The sequence below is a fragment of the Lontra canadensis genome, unplaced genomic scaffold, assembly GCF_010015895.1.
Source record: "Lontra canadensis isolate GAN:19392208 unplaced genomic scaffold, GSC_riverotter_1.0 scaffold46, whole genome shotgun sequence".
In the NCBI taxonomy this organism is placed as follows: domain Eukaryota; kingdom Metazoa; phylum Chordata; class Mammalia; order Carnivora; family Mustelidae; genus Lontra; species Lontra canadensis.
Window position 1 is genome coordinate 9,927,395 of NW_022631040.1, and position 17,065 is coordinate 9,944,459.

General features: G+C 36.1%; 1 protein-coding gene across 4 annotated transcripts in view; it reads left to right on the top strand.

Moving 5' to 3' along the window:
- The window catches only part of SPATA17 (spermatogenesis associated 17), a 178,626-nt gene that overhangs the window by 6,757 nt on the left and 154,804 nt on the right, over positions 1-17,065 (top strand). For 3 of the 4 annotated variants that reach the window (XM_032872931.1, XM_032872933.1, XM_032872934.1), the window contains exons 2-3: positions 6,075-6,164; positions 7,723-7,804. In XM_032872931.1, coding sequence (XP_032728822.1) covers positions 6,075-6,164; positions 7,723-7,804 — 172 coding nt within the window. Of the gene's footprint in view, positions 1-6,074; positions 6,165-7,722; positions 7,805-17,065 lie in introns of those variants that run through there. The other variant, XM_032872932.1, reaches the window with a different exon arrangement.

Here is a 17,065-nt window from a genome sequence, read left to right on the forward strand (position 1 = left end):
AACTGTCCTCTCTTTTATGGATTCCCTTTTCCTGGAGTGTCGGCTCCACCTCTCCATGTTGGATTATCACTCATTCACCAGTTTGGATACCCTTTCCATCATTCTTGGCTTCTTACTCCCTGTTCCACCCATCATTCTTGGGTTCTTATTCCCTGTTCCACTCAACCTTGTGGAGGCTTTCCTCACCTTTCCTTGACACCCAGAGTTAGGCCTTCTGTCCATGGGAACACTGTCCTTAGATTGTGACATCTTACCCCAGCCCAGGGCTACATGTAGATAGATGCCCACCTTACCTACATAGGCTTAGCTGAGCCACTATAACTGCACATCCCCCAACACTCTCAACCCTCTAGCACAGATTCCTGGTTTCCTTCCCCACTGACAATTTCTTTAGGACTTAATTGTTCAGGAAATGAAGAGAAGGTAGAAGGAAGAGGTAGAAAAGTAAATAATCAAACATTTTGCAAATATATTGTGAATCTGCATGTTAATTCCTACTTTATGATCTAATACATATGTATTTATAACTCATTATTCATTGAGCTGTGAAATAATAATAATAATGAGGACTATTAATGAAAACAAAACATGGCTTCTAGATTCTAAAATGTAGTTTATATTTTTCAACTAGTTATTGACCTCTTACTAGGCACATGAGTGATAATTAAAACACAGTATAGATTAAACATATTTTGTGCCTTTAAGAAGCTTGACATCCTTGAGACCTAATAGTAAAGTGAGAAGCAAAAACTGTTTTGCACATCAATATATTTCACAATGTGGGGCAGCTAATATTGGAATTTTATTCCTAGTATCTAAAGTAGTTAAAAGTCATATGGTAATGAGAAGCAAAGAAGATTGGGTTTTTAATCTAGTTTTAATTCAGGAGCTAGTAAACATAGGTCAGACTAAACAGTATGTTGATGTGTAAAATGTGTATTTTCTGCACATTACTGGAAAGACATTTAACTACACATTTTTTTTCATTTTCTATTTATTGTCAATTAATTTCCAGCCGCTAATGATACACATGAATATAGTGTTATCTGGGGTTATAGTATTTATTTCTAGTTGATGATAAAGTGACTGGAAACTTGCCGCTTTTTTCAGTGTTTTATTACATTCCTGGTAATACTTTTGGTCTTTCATCATTATTAATTCATTTAGTATTCATTGTGATAATACTGATCATAATAAATTTATTTCAAATTCATGTAGATGTCATATTTTATTCACTGCTATAGGATTTTCATTGTAATTTGGAACTAATTAATATACCATTAAAATAAAGTGTTACCCACATTTTTCATTTTAAACACAAAAAGTCTAGCAGTTCATGACATATTGTATGAGTATTCAGCATCCCAGTGGTAACCCAAGTATCTGTAAATTTCATTTTTTAAGCAGTTAAAAAAAGGGCAACAGAAATGTGTACGGAAGTTGAATTACAGCATAGAAATTAAAACTTAGCAGTAAGTTAACTACTAGTTATTTTAAAAATATTTCCCTTTAATTAAGATGTATAGTTCTTATTAGTGTATCTGTGCTTATGTTTATATACATTGGTGTTCATAAGTTTAAGAAGAAATAATTTAATCTTCTTCTTGACTATATATTACATGTTAGCATTATTACCAGAAGAGATTAGAAAACAAAGTCAAAACAGAAATATGATTGCTTAGTCCACATTTCTAATGATAATAATAAGCGCAGTGTAGGTTCAAGCTATACATTAGCTTAAAAGTATTAGATGTATTCGTATATCTTACTTGAATATTTTTCTCTTCCTTTTTAAAAAAATATTTTACCTATTTATTTTATTGAAAGAGAGGGAGCATGAGCAGGGGAAGGGGCAGAGGGAGAAGCAGACTTCCTGCTGAGCAGGGAGCCCTTTGGAGGCTGGATCCCAAGCGCCTGGGATCATGACCTGACCTGAAGGCAGACGCTTAACCTACTGAGCCACCCAGGCACCCATCTCCTGTTTTGAAAGACTTGTTGATTGTTGGTGGGGTAGGAAAGACAAGTATTTTCAGTATTTCAAATAAAGTATATTAAAAACAAGGAAAACAGATCTATAATCATATTAAATGTTAGGTTAAATACCCATAAAAAGCTGTTTTATCTCATCATGAATTTCACTTCACATCAGCGTTACTGAATAAAATTTTTTCCTTCTTCACACTCTATCATCTTTGAATTGCCTGCTCTACTGGATGTTGTATTACTGTATGTTTTCTATTTTTGCTATAATGACATTTTATATTTTGCACCATCGTATTTTACTGGCTGGGATACGATTTTAAAAGAGAAAAGATTCCCTGTAATGCTGCAACTCTTTGAAACACTGACCTTGTCTTCATGACTTCTTCACAGCATTTGGTACTGCTCAACCATGGTCTCCCTTCCTGCTACCTTACTATTAACTTCTATGATACTGCAAAATACTGTCTCTTAAAATTGAGCTTTCTTTTTTCTTTCCTTATTTAACGTCCTAAACTTTTGTGAGCTTTTTGTTCATATAAATGAAAATTTTCTGTATGTGTTTAAAGGCTGAATTATTTACCAGCAATATCATGAGTTCCTATTGCACTCCATTCTCACCCATACCTGGTATATCTGAAATTTTTGATTTATTAAATAATTTTTATTAACATATAATGTAGTATTTGCCCCAGTGGTATAGGTCTGTGAATTGTCAGGCTTACACACTTCACAGCACTCACCATAGCACATACCTTCCCCAATGTCCATAACCCAACCACCCTTTCCCTCCCCACTCCCCCAAGCAACCCTCAGTTTGTTTTGTGAGATTAAGAGTCTCTTACGGTTTGTCTCCCTCCAGATCCCATCTTGTTTCATTTTTTCCTTTCCTACCCCCTAGACCCCCCACTCTGCCTCTCAAATTCCTCATATCAGGGAGATCATATGATAATTGTCTTTCTCTGGTTGATTTATTTCACTCAGCATAATACCCTCTAGTTCCATCCATGTCATTGCAAATGGCAAGATTTCATTTCTTTTGATGGCTGCATTATACACACACACACACACACACACACACACACACACACACATACACACACACACCACCTCTTCTTTATCCATTCATCTGTTGATGGACATGTAGGTTCTTTTCATAATTTGGCCATTGTGGACATTGCTGCTACAAACATTTGGGTGCACATGCCCCTTTGGGTCACGACATTTGTATCTTTAGGGTAAATACCCAGTAGTGCAATTGCTGGGTCATAGGGTAGCTCTATTTTCAACTTTCTGAGGAGCCTCCATGCTGTTTTCCAGAGTGGCTGCACCAGCTTGCCTTCCCACCAACAGTGTAGGAGGATTCCCCTTTCTCTGCATCCTCTCCAACATCTGTCATTTCCTGACTTGTTAATTTTAGCCATTCTGACTGGTGTGAGGTGATACCTCATTGTGGTTTTGATTTGTATTTCCCTGATGCGGAGTGATGTTGAGCACTTTTCCATGTGTCTGTTGGCCATCTGGATATCTTCTTTGTAGACTTCAACTCTATTACAAAGCTGTAATCATCAAGACAGTATGGTACTTGTGCAAGAACAGACACATAGATCAATGAAACAGAATAGAGAGCCCAGAAATAGACCCTCAACTCTATGGTCAACTAATCTTCGACAAAGCCCAAAAGAATATCCAATGGAAAAAAGACAGTCTCTTCAACAAATGGTGTTGGGGAAATTGGACAGCCACATGCAGAAGAATGAAACTGGACCATTTCCTTATTCCGCATGCAAAAATAGATTCAAAATGGATGAAAGACCTCAGTGTGAGACAGGACTCCATCAAAATCCTTGAAGAGAACAAAGGCAGCAATCTTGTCGACCTCAGCTGCAGCAGCTTCTTCCTGGAAACATTGCCAAAGGCAAGGGAAGCAAGGGCAAAAATAGAACTATTGGGACTTCATCAAAGCTTTTGCACAGCAAAAGAAGCAGTCAACGAAGCCAAAAGATAGTTGACAGAATGGGAGAAGATATTTGCAAATGACATATCAGATAAAGGGCTAGTATCCAAAATCTGTAATGAACTTATCAAACTCAACACCCAAAGATTAAATTTTTGATCTTTTACTGTAGATGTTGATGTCTTTTCATATCTTAGTCCCAGTTTATAGACTGATGCTCTTCTATGACACAAAATTTTAATATTATATTTGAAAATGGCTTACATGCACTCTTCCTTTTCTTTTTTTTTCCTTTCTTTTTATTCCTCCTCTTTCACTTTCCTCCCATCTCCTATTTTTATCCTTCCTTCCCATGCAGTGATGGTTAAGAATCCAGCTTTTGGAGCCAAACTATGTAGGATAAAATTTCAGCTCTGACATTTATTAAGATGTGACCTTGGACATATCCCTATACCTCTGTCTCCCTTAGTATCTTCCTTTGTCAAATGGGGATAATATTTTAATGTTGTGAGTAGGTATAGTGATAGAAGCACCTGTGTGGCAGTCTTCACAGGGATTAAATATGTCTGTAATAGACATGCTATTCCCCAAGAGAAAGCAGCTTTGGTAAGTCATAGACTGTTAGGAGAAACATCAGTTCCCTCTGGAGCCACTGGGGATGCATGTGGGAGAAAGGGGGTAATATTGTGGATTTTTGGATTTTAAAGTTTAGTGGAAAGACCATTATCAATCAGTCATGATACATGACTGTGTTAAATATTAAGAGCTATTGGAGTATATGATGGTAAGGCCTACCGTGGTCTGGGGAGTCAGGGAAGGCTCGGGGGAGTGTAATACTTCAAGCTGTTCTCTCTGCCATGTGGAGCACAATCATTTGAACCAAGAATATGGTTTATACATGTCTCTCCTGTAATTTTGTAGATGTAGAACAAACATACAATGATAATCGCACTTTCATTTCTTAATTGTCTAGAGTGTCCTCTTAACCTTACCGATTTGTGTAATTATCTCTGCTACTCTTCATATCTGGATCACTGACCAATGCATAGTTTTTGTTTTCCGTTTTGCTTTTATGAGTCCTTTAGAGTCCTTTCTAGGTAACTCTCTTTGCTGCTTATCTAGGACTATAATCCATCTACTTGTTTCTCCAGCTTTTTGTCACTGACAGCGTTAACTGCTCATCCTAGTTTCTTTCTCTTGGCCAACTTCATAGTATTGTTTAAGAATTTTATTGTTTGAGGTTTTTTTCCCCCTTCTGTTTCTGTTCTAATTATAATATATAAATTTAATGAAATCTATATAGTTAATCCAGAATATAATGACCACAAAAAAGTAACCAGTCCAAGGAAACACTATTTTGAGGGAATTAAAAGAAAATTAAGAAATAAATGGTTAGCCATTCTTTAGTCATTCAGCAAACATAAAGTGCTAATTAGGTGCCAACCAGCATTCTAGGGAAGAAATTACTTTGTGGTACACAGTAATTGCCTTAAGCAATATCACATCTAATAGGGATGGGGAGGGAGAATTATAATGACTGGTAAAATTAAAATGGAGATCTGTCTTGACAAAACCTGTCTTTGCTGTAAATCAGTAAAATCTAACAGCTGAATTTCTTGTCTTTATAAGCCTATGGCCCTGCCCCTGCATTAGCTTAAATGGAGTTTCTGAGAATTCTATCTAGAATAAGCATTCTGAGATGGATTCATGTTACTTAGAGGCAGTTCAGTTAACTGATGAATTGAGTCAAATATGCAGGCATTTTAATCTTGCATGATATGTGTAGTGGCATTCAAATAGTAAATTCAAGTAATTATAGTTTTAAAATAATGAAAAAAATGCATGTTGTTTTATTTCCTTATGAGAATCACTGGTAAATTAATTAGTTGCAAAATAGGTGATTACAAAAATGAAAGAAAAAGTAAAGTTGTTGAAAGCACATGGCCTCTCAGAGAAAGGTTAATTTTAAAAATATAGCTCATGATTTCTGAAATGCTTTATTTCATATTTTAATTTTATTTAAAATGACATTTGAATTACAATTATAATTTTGGAAGAAATTAAAGGTTTTAACAGGTTGATTTGCTTTGGAATTATATTAGTCACTAATGAAATGCTTTAAAAAATTTCTTTTTAGTGTTGTAGATGTATTTAGGAAAAAGGAGTATGATGCAGCAGTTAAAATCCAGAGCTGGTTTCGAGGATGTCAAGTTCGGGCATATATCAGGTATATGATTTTGTTATGGGAATGTCAGATATATGATAAAAACATACTCCTTAGAAAATATGATTTATTCATGTAAGTGTTGATTACAAATAATCTTTTCCTTATAATGAACTTGATAAATTATATGATGTCTTTTTTTTGTTTTAAAGATTTTATTTATTTGACAGAGAGAGATCACAAGTAGGCAGAGAGGCAGGCAAAGAGAGAGAGAAGCAGGCTCCTTGCTGAGCAGAGAGCCGGATGCAGGGCTTGATCCCAGGACCCTGAGATCATGGTCTGAGCCGAAGGTAGAGGCTACCCAGGCACCCCTGTATGATGTCCTTTTTTTTTTTTTTTTTTTTTTAAAGATTTTTATTTATTTATTTGACAGAGATCACAAGCAGGCAGAGAGGCAGGCAGAGAGAGAGAGGGGGAAGCAGGCTCCCTGCTGAGCAGAGAGCCCAATGTGGGTCTAGATCCCAGGACCCTGGGATCATGACCTGAGCTGAAGGCTGAGGCTTTAACCCACTGAGCCACCCAGGTGCCCCTGATGTCCTTTTTAAAGAAATAATTCTTTCTGGTCTTTTCTTATATATCAAAAAACTAAATTATATCAACCATATCTCTAATTTTAAAAAATACTCAATATCATAAACACACTTGATTAGATTCTTTCCTGAATTCCATAGGATATGACAAATGACTGGACTTTATTTATAGCAATGAATTCACTAATTGTTAAGAAAGGAAAAACAAAATAAAATAAAACAAAGGAAGTTGTTCCAGTCTTCTCCAGCATGTTGATCAATAAGGACAAATGATATCAGAATGCTGCCGTCCTGATTGTAAAGAGACTGAAGCCGTTCTCCTTATCGTAATCGTTCTCACTTTTTCTTCAACACTCAGACTTGCCTTCAGTCTCTTGCAATTCTGAAAAGCATTGCCCTGGATAAGGTGGAAGAAGAAAAAACCTAGTACATAATAACTCATTCAGATGATCAACTGGGGATTATATTGTATAGTGCCTTCTGTTAGCTTGTGGGAGCCAGACTTGCATATCAAAGTGCGAAGATGAGAGTTCTCTTTTGGTCCCCCCATATCAACGAGGAACATGACAACAAAGAGAGTATTTTTTTAATTCAGCAGATCAACATGTCATTAGCTTGGATTGACTGGGAAATATAAGCTGAAAAAGGAAGTGTTTCCTTACCTCAAGAATTACTTCTAAGTACTTAGGATGACTCATACCAATATTGCCTGGCTTCTCTCTTGTTCCTTTGACCTGTTTTATAGTCTTAACATTCAAAAATATTTCCAAGAATTAGTATTGAGGAGTATTTGAAATTTAAAGATATTTAATCATAAGCCCAAAAGGAATACTGAATATATATTTCTGTCCCCTTTTTTACTTTTAGAAATGGTTAATTCTATTGCAGAATGATAGCTCTACCCTTTAAAAAGTACACAAAAATTTGCCTTTGAATGTGAGTTCTTGAATTGTAGAAGATACAGTCTAAGAAAAAATTTAAACAATAATCTTGTTCAAGGAAGCCTACTAATAAGTCTGTTTTTCACCCAGGTATTTACATAGAGTAGCAACTGTTATTCAAAAATGGTGGAGAGGTTACTCAGGCAGAGAAGAGTATCGGCTACTTGTAAAGGTAAATATAAAATTTATGTATGTTAGCATTTGAATTATACAATGTACTGTAACTTTAGTCATATTTACATGCAGTGTGGAAGTTATTGCTATAAATATTTACATAAAAAGAAAATTGGGCTTGGGACGCCTGGGTGGCTCAGTTGGTTAAGCCGCTGCCTTTGGCTCAGGTCATGATCCAGGGTCCTGGGATTGAGTTCTGTGTTGGGCTCCTTGCTCAGTGGGGAGCCTGCTTTTCTCTCTGCCTCTGCTGCTCTGCCTGCCACTATGCCTCCTTGTGCTCTCTCTCTCTCTCTCTGACAAGTAAATAAATAAATAAAATCTTAACAACAACAATAACAACAAGAAAATTGGGCTTAAATTTTAGAATGAGACCTCTTCTGAGAAGCCTTTTCTGATTTTCCATGGAGAATTGATGACTCATTTCTTCGTTCCCAGATGACACCAGACATTTTCTTTTTGTTAAAGTAACTTTCACAGTTACTTTGTATTTATGTGCACTTATTTGTCAATGATTTTCTCCAGGTTTTAGGTGGTGAGCCCTTTCAGGGTAGGCACGGTGGCTTGTTCATTTTGGGGCCATCAACATTTAGATTAATCCCTGTTTCATAACATAGTCAGTACACATTAAATGAATTAAAGTGGCCAAAATTAATTCTACAAAATATAAAAATAAGGTGATTTTAGCATTGTCTGTTATTGGCTGTGGGGATATCGGCTGCTGGGATATTTTGAAGATTTGCCATCAATGTGGTATACCACAACCATCTCTATGCACTGATAGTCTTGTAGAAGTATATGGTAGCATGCCAACTTATACTTCAGCTAAGAGCTTTAGGATATTAAGAAAAAACATTTTTTTTTTAAATACAAAATGAGAAAGTGGCCTTTCTCTAATCAGTGGCCTACTTCATTTATTTTTTGGTTTGTTACTATTTTTGACTATAATAACATAAATTTGTTTTTCATTTGTTCTTGATTAGTTGCATCTAAGTGAAATTAAAAGATATAGAGAGGGAAAGATAAAAGTAAATAGGTAAGTAAGCGATAAACAATTTACCTTTAGCGAAAAAAACTTTAAAACATGTTGAAAAAGTATAGGAACTGTTTGGAGGAAGAGCCTACTATTTTAGATTTAGTGAAACTAAGTATTCAAACAGTAATTATGCTTGAACTTTCTGTAACTGTTGGGTCTCTCTTATAGCTAGTTTTAAAACCACAGTGATGCTTTTACAGCACAGATGCTTAACCAACTGAACCACTCAGGGGGATATTTTAAAACTCTGTGTGTGTGTGTGTGTGTGTGTGTGTGTGTATCTTCTTTCTCATCAAGCTTTTTTACACTAGGTTTAGCATTCACTGATGGCTTTGTCCAGAATCAATTATTGTATTTGTTAAATAACAATTTTCTAACTCTGTCATTTCTTCTACATTTACTTGTTTGCATGTTAGTATAAGAAAAAGCTCTTTTCTTTGTTTGTCCTTTTTAAAATTTTTTATATCAGTATGAACTCATGGATTCCTGTTTTATTCAATGGGCTTTAATAAATTACTGTCACTAATTGGTTTGGTGCTCAAATTGATTTGGCCAGCAGAAGCTCCTTCAAACCCACTTTTAATAGAATCAGATTACTTAAATGGGATGATCAAAAAATTAAGGTATTTTCTTTGGAGTGCTGAGTGATCTTTAGCCCCATTATTCATTCATAGTTGGGGGTCTATGTCAATGTATAGATAAGACAATAAAATATATGTATGCATATGGCTTTCCATGAGCATTACTGACTTAACTTCCATTGCTGGAATTGCTACTTACAAGCCACTAGTAAGAAGGTTATGAATGATTGAGACCTTTTTTATCAAATATACAGGAGTATAAACATTTCAGGGGCTATTGTCAATGTATTCAACTTGGGAATCTGTATTCTAATGATGTTGAGATTGCTGAAAAAATATTTTTAAAAATTCATATAAAGATCCATTCTAGGAAATTTGTTTTGTTACTTTAGTGTCTTAACTGAGTTTGATCAAAAAGAATATCACTCAGCATGATCACTAAATTATTCTTCAGTTTTGGATCTAATTATCTTTGAGCTCTTGGGGTAAAAATTATAGAGATTTTCCTCATTTAGACTGGTTCTGATAGTTTTTAAGTCTGTTAAGCTATAAGCTATTTTAGAACAGGTCTGTTTTATTTATTCCTTTTTTGCCATTATGTATACAGGACTTAACATAAGGATCATAAGGATCTCAAATAACATAATTGGACCTCAATAAGTAATTATTGAATGAAATTAAAATAGCTGCCGTTTACTGATTGACTACTATGACTAAAATATTGTAGCAAACATTTTTTTTAAAAAGATTATTTATTTATTTATTAGAGATCACAAGTAGGCAGAGAGGCAGGCAGGGGGCGGGCGGTGGGTGGATGGGCAGGCTCCCCGCTGAGCAGAGAGCCTGATGTGAGGCTTGATTCCAGGACCTGAGATCATGACCTGAGCTGAAGGCAGAGGCTTTAAATTTAACCCACTGAGCCACCCAGGCACCCCTGTAGCAAACATTTTTGTGTTTAATGTGTATACCAACTAAAGTCTCACACAAGTCCTATGAATATTATCACTGTTGTATAGATGAAGGATTTTAGTCTTAGATATGGTTACTTCCCCAAAGACATACTGTTAGTGATGTGTGGAGAAAAGCCAAAACCCAATTCGATGGGATTCCAAAACCCTTATTTACTGAAGCTGATAGGCAGTTGAAATTCAGCTCATTATTGAAGAATTCCCTCCTTTGGCTTATACAGAAGTCCACGAAGCTTAAGTAGTGCTAACATACCAGAGATCCCCACCTTTGTGGAGCTTCATTCAGAGGAGGTCCTTTGTCCTGGCCCATGTATTTGATCTTCAAGGTTCATCCTTTGAGAACTCTGTGGCTGGTGGGCCACATAAAGAGAATGGGAATTTTTGTTAGAGTCAATATCCCGATATCCCTAGTACTTCCAGTCCTGTCTCCTTCACAGGTGCCACCAACTTTATTCCTAGAGTTTTAGCCACCTTGGAACACTGGAAAAAATAAAATTAAGGTGTTAAAAAAAAAAAAAAAAACAGAAGCAGTAGTAATGCCAAATGTTATGTTTCCTTATTTTAAAAAGCTAATGCCCAGCTCTTCCCCAGGCATGTGGAATCTTTTATTTCTCTTTCTCTGCCCATATCTCTCCTCTTACTATCTCTCCCATTCCAGCATAATTTCTCAGAGCTCAGGTTTTAAGAAAGTGAAGCTCAGTAGGGAGGCACAGTCACACACAAGCCATCTGAGGCAAGAACGCATGAAAGGACCTGCTACTTTCTTGGGTTGGGGGGTAGGACAGGAATTAAAGAAGTCTACAGGAATTGTTTAAGTCTACATTAATTATCCTGTCACACACATTAGTACACATTGTCACACACATAGTCTTTAGTAACTGTGTTTAAATCGTCATTTCCCAAATTTATTATGCATGTATATTTTTTTGACCTAACAGCTATATACAATAATAACAATGCCACAAGTGAGGCTTTGAGATTGAGAATGAGCATGGTGTGATGGGAGGCAGGAGGGATGTTGATCTGGGTGGCTCAAAGAATTTGGGGAATAGCAGAAGGTTGCTGTGAATGTGACTTTTAAAAAGTAATTTCCTACATTTTAAAAGGAATTTCTTGTTTAAAAACTTTATATTCATAATACCCACTGGGTGTGGTACATAAACAATGAATTTTGGAACACTGAAAAAAAAAAACTTTATATTCATTATTTAATATTTTCCAACAATCTGTTAAGTAGAAAGTGCATGTGTTATTTTCATTTTATAGATAGAAAAATGGGAGCTCAGGAAGATTTGGTGGTTTGCCTCAAATTCTCAGTTTCTGATCCATATAGATCCACATGCTAACTCCTTATTAAAATCTCTGTGTGTCCCTCAGGTACCCCAAACCTGTTCCTCCTTATGTATTCCTTCATTCAGATAAATGATACAACCATTCAACCAGAAATCCAGTCATCCTAGACTCTCCACTATCTCCTTCTCACTACCCTTTATTTCCTATCAGCCATCAAACACTTTCCATTTCCTCTCATAAAAGTCTCTTGTCTTCAGTCCAAATATCATCATTTTACTTGCATGCCTACGGCCCTTGCCATAGCATACTTCAAAAAGTTTACATCTTTCATGTAACATGTCAGGTTTTTCATAGTCTCTGATTGCTTTTTCTCTAACCTCGCTTCTTGCTACACCTGTATAAAATATACTTTGGACACATTAAGTCATTTGCCATTGCCAAAATATGCAGTGTCCTACAAGGTTTTTACAAATGCCCTGTACCTTGCCTAGAATGTCCTCACTCCTTCACTCTGACCTGCCTCTCATTGGTTCAGAGCCCTACTTACTCTTCCAGACTTGACTTAAACATTAACCTTCCCTGATCTCCTGAAGCTGAGTGTACAATCATGGGGGACTGCAGATACCAGGTGTGCCTTCCTAGCTTTTTCATGTAGGCATTTGTCCCACTGTTCTTCATCTACGTCTCTTATTTGACTGGGAGCTCCTGAATGGCAGTAACTGTTTAATTTTACTGTATCACAAATGTATCACAGCAAATGTCACAAAGAAAGCCTGCTGACATTTTTGCTAACTGATTACATGATTCACAGGGATATATATGTTGGAAGACTTTTGCTATGGTCAACACAGCTGGTGATTTTATCAGTATGCATCAAAATTATTCACTACCCCCTTCTTCATAAAAGAGTGATTCTTTCCCATCTCATAGATTTTGGGCTAAGCCATGTGTTGTGGGCGGATAGGACATATGCCACACTCAAGATGAAGCTTTTAGAAGCCTTCTCCCTCTTTCCTTCTGGCATTAGAATGGCACACGTCAGTCTTGGGCCACTCCTTCATCCTTGGGGTTAAGAGGAAGAGGCGTAGAGCATAGATAACTATAGGGAACCCTAGTCTACCCCTAATGTGAGGGAGAAACTTTTTGTTTTGTAAGCTACTAAGATAGCTGCATTTTTATCTCCGCAGACCTGAATAATGGCTATAATGATAATAAAAGTGTGCATGTTTATAAGAAACATTCTGAATGGGGCACTAAGTGAAGCTTACAAAAAAAGATGTTTTTGGCTTTTTGAGTTTGTGATGATGTTAGGACACCTCCATGTGGTGGTATCTTGTAAGGCGATTTTGTAGAGTCTCTCAGCAGAGTGTTTGGCATATAATAATTAACACTCCACAAATGCTTATTAAAGTGAACACTTGAATGGGAGTTTAGATTAAGAGTCAGAGCTGGAGACAAAGATTTTAGAACCATCTTTGCAAGATGACTGGATTTTCTACCTAATGGGGAAAAAATATATCTCAAGAGTAGAGCAGAGGGCCAAGAATTAAGGCTTGTGGAACACATTAAGTAGGATTTAGGCAGAGGAAAGGGAATTATAGACAGATAGTATCTAGAAAAGCAGAGACACAATATCACAGTAACCAGAGGAGAGAACGCCTAGCAAATTTGGCATTGTCAACAGGCTCAGATGTGGCAAAGTCACACAGAAAATGAACTGAGAAAGATCCTAGGATCTCCTTAGATAGGTTCAATAGTTTTAGACAACCTCCCTCAAAATTCTATTAACTAAAATATTTCTATCTAGCTTTTAAATAATTTTCCTATTGACACCAGCTAGCTTATCCAGTCCTGAAGGATCAATGGGTTCTCCACTACAGTGCCTTCATTAACTCAGAATAATAGATCATTTCTAGGTGTTGGTTTCTCTTTGTGCGTGCACGCGCGCGCGCATGCGCGCACGCGCTTTTGTGTGTGTGTGTGTGTGTGTGTGTGTGTGTGTGTGTGTGAGAGAGAGAGAGAGAGAGAGAGAGAGAGTGATTTGAGTCTTGGTTCCTTCATGACTATCGTTTTTGCTTCTTTTTATGCCCTACCTCCATTTCTGACCTTCCAGCTTACTTCAGGGCACTGTACCTGGCAGTATAACCCGAATTTGTCCATCTTAGGGGTCTAGGATTGTTGATTCACATCCTTGAAAATATTTTCCTGTTAGTGAAAATTGATGGTATCTGGTGTGTGTGCTCAGTGCATATGGGTTTCATACCTGCTGAACTCTAGTTTTACTGCAACTTGTTTTTCCTACTGGATACTCAAATGGTCCTGCTGTTTTGGGAGCTTTCTTTCTTTCTTTTCTTTTTCATTTTTTTTTTTTTTTAAGATTTATCTTAGAGATTGAGTGTGAGGTGGGGAGGGGCAGAGAAAGAGGGAGAGAGAAACTTCAGCAGAAGGACCTCCAAATCAGTAATAAGCTAATTAAGGTAACATTTATCACCCTTTAGTGTCAGAGCAGAAAACTGAAACATATTTTTTCCTTTCAGGGTCTTGCAGTTTAGATAAATACTAAAGGCTGGATAATGTAGGTTTCTGACCTGGTATTAATTTAAAACTTTATTAATATATTTTCATCATAATTATGAAATGAATTTAGAGTTGGTTCTCCTGGTTTTAAAGATTATGCTAATAATACTTCTAAGAAATAATATACTTGGCATTTAATTTTGTATGTGGAAGAAAGAAAGGGTGTTTTAAAAATCAGCTGTTGATAATGAACAGATTGGTATCATTTGCCAACAAACAAGGCAAAGCATATGCACAAAATACTCACGATTATTTGATAATAAATCATTTTAACGATTATACTCAAAATTATGAAATGAGGATAGCACTGATGTGGAAAATAACAAAGGCTCATGCTCATCATATCTGTTATCCATATGTGCATGGCTTCTAAAGGTTCCATTGTCATCACTTTAATGCAAGTGTTTCCTTTGTACTGTTCAGTCTAAAAAATAAAGCCAGCTGATCTGGTTGGGTTTATATAGCTGTATTACTCAGAATTATTATGAATATGTATTGCTTTCAGTGTTCTGCTTTTGAGGAGCAAAGGAAAAAAAAGAGAGAGACAGATAGAAATCAAGAAACAGACTTAACATGGAGAACAAACTGATGATAACCAGCGTGGAGGTGGGTGGGGGATGGGTGAAATTGGTGACGGGGATTAAAGGTTACTCTTACTGTGGTAAGCACTGAGTAATGTGTAGAATTGTTGAATCACTGTATTAATAAGAACACTATATGTTAACTATACCAGAATTAAAGTGAAACCTTTAATTAAAAAAAAAAACAAACGAAGAAACCTTTTTTTAGAGTGTTGTGCTTTTGAAAATGATTGTTTCCTCCTGAAACTCACTTTTTTTGGTGGTTTTAACCTAAATACTCAACAGTAAAGGAAATATTAGGTCATCTATGGTATGTAGCAAAATACCATGTAGTCTTATAGATAAAAATATGTGAACAAGGAACTTAAAAATGGGGAACAAGAAATATCTGTATTAAATCTGTCCAAACCAAATAGAAGAACCTTTAAGAGAAATCAAGCCACTAGGGGTTGAAGGAGAGGAATTTGCATTTAGAGTTTAAGACTTAAGACGGGGAACATTTCTAGTTCCCAGGGTCTGGAACTTGGCTGTGGATTTAGTAATTAAATGTGTTGCCTGTATGAATTTGACCATTAGCTTGATGCCAAAATTTTTAGAGCGTACTTGGGGCAGTCAGGGAGAAGTGAGGAGGAGGGAGGAAGGAGGTTAATAAGTAATGGGATACCTGAAGTATGATGATATTGAAAGGGATAGAGAGTCTTAAGTGTGGCAAGCTTGAGATTAAAAAGTAAGGTTTCTTGTTCTTTTGGTTTGTTGTTGTCCTTTTTAATGGAGTACTTCTTACTGGTATGGAATGGTTTGAAAGTGCTTTGCAACTAGGAGAATGCCAGCTTCTTCTCTTGGAATAGGGGAGAAAAGATAGTTTCTTTGATAAATGCTTGCAAGAAAAACAGGAGAGAGAAGGTTTGGACAGCTGGAAAAGAATGGTAAGACATTTCAGGCAAGGGAAGTAATATGGATATGGAGCTGAAGAAATAAAAAGAGTAATTTGATCAGATAGAGCTTTTAAAGGAGTGGAGTAGTAACAGATAATTGAGGGGAGAAATTGGGACCTGATTGTGGTAAGCTTTGAATATCACTTGACCTCCAGGAGGGTGGTTCTCATTTATCTCCAACCACCCTCCCATTGTAATTCACCTGATAGAAAGAAAAAAGAAAGAAACTCAACATATGAAACATGCTTCCATTGGTAATCATGGTCTAGTCCCAATGAATAGCAACCCTGTCTAAAAGATCCACATAGATACCAACCACGCAGAAGATTATGTTTTTAAAAGGAATAAATCCTCCAAAAAAAATTTCAGAAACCTTGTAAAAATTGAGGGGGATGACTTGGCCAAGGCCATACAGCTAACAAATGGTTGACTTAGTGTTCATCCCAGAAATACTTCCTGTGCTATCTGTTGTAAATGCAACATATCAGTTCTGTTTATCCTTCTTCCTCTCTTTCTGTCCCCTCTTTCCCCTCTCTTTCCCTTTCTTTGTTCACAGACATCTGGGGAAACATCTGTAATTGAGTATCATATTTTCACTACAATGAAACTATTACCATTTATGCTTTCACTCCAGATTTTTAGTCTTAGTAGACTTAGTATTTTATGATAAAATGAGAAATTAATAAATAGTAAGAAAAATTTTAAGAATTTTGTCTGTTGAGAAATTACAATAGCTTGTCATTGTTGGATAGACTATTAATATTTAGTAGCTAGGATATTCTTTGCTTATCCAACTCCCATGCATTGGAAAAACAAATTTTGAGGACAGAATTCTAGACAATAGTGTTAGGAACAACGGCTTTTGTATGATTTGTATTTTAACGACTCATATCCCAAAAGAACAGATACTAATAAAACGAGTAGTATCATTGTTCGGAATGGAAATAAATGGACTTAGATGAGAGGAATTTTACAAAATATTTAAGTGTCTAAATGTGTCTCATAGATAGCTTAGGAAAATGAACAATTCATTCACAAATGATTTTTTTTTTGGTGTTTTTAAGATTTTGGTAAAATACACATAGCATAAAATTTATCATTTGTACCATTTTTAACTGCACTGTTACTCAGTGGCATTAGGTATACTTGTGTTTTTATGCAACTATCACCACTACCCATCTCCAGAATTTCTCCTTCATCTCAAATGGAGACCACTCATTTAACGATAGCTGCCCCCGTCCTCTAGCCTCTGGTAACTGCTATTCCACTTTCTGTCTCTGTGAATTTGACT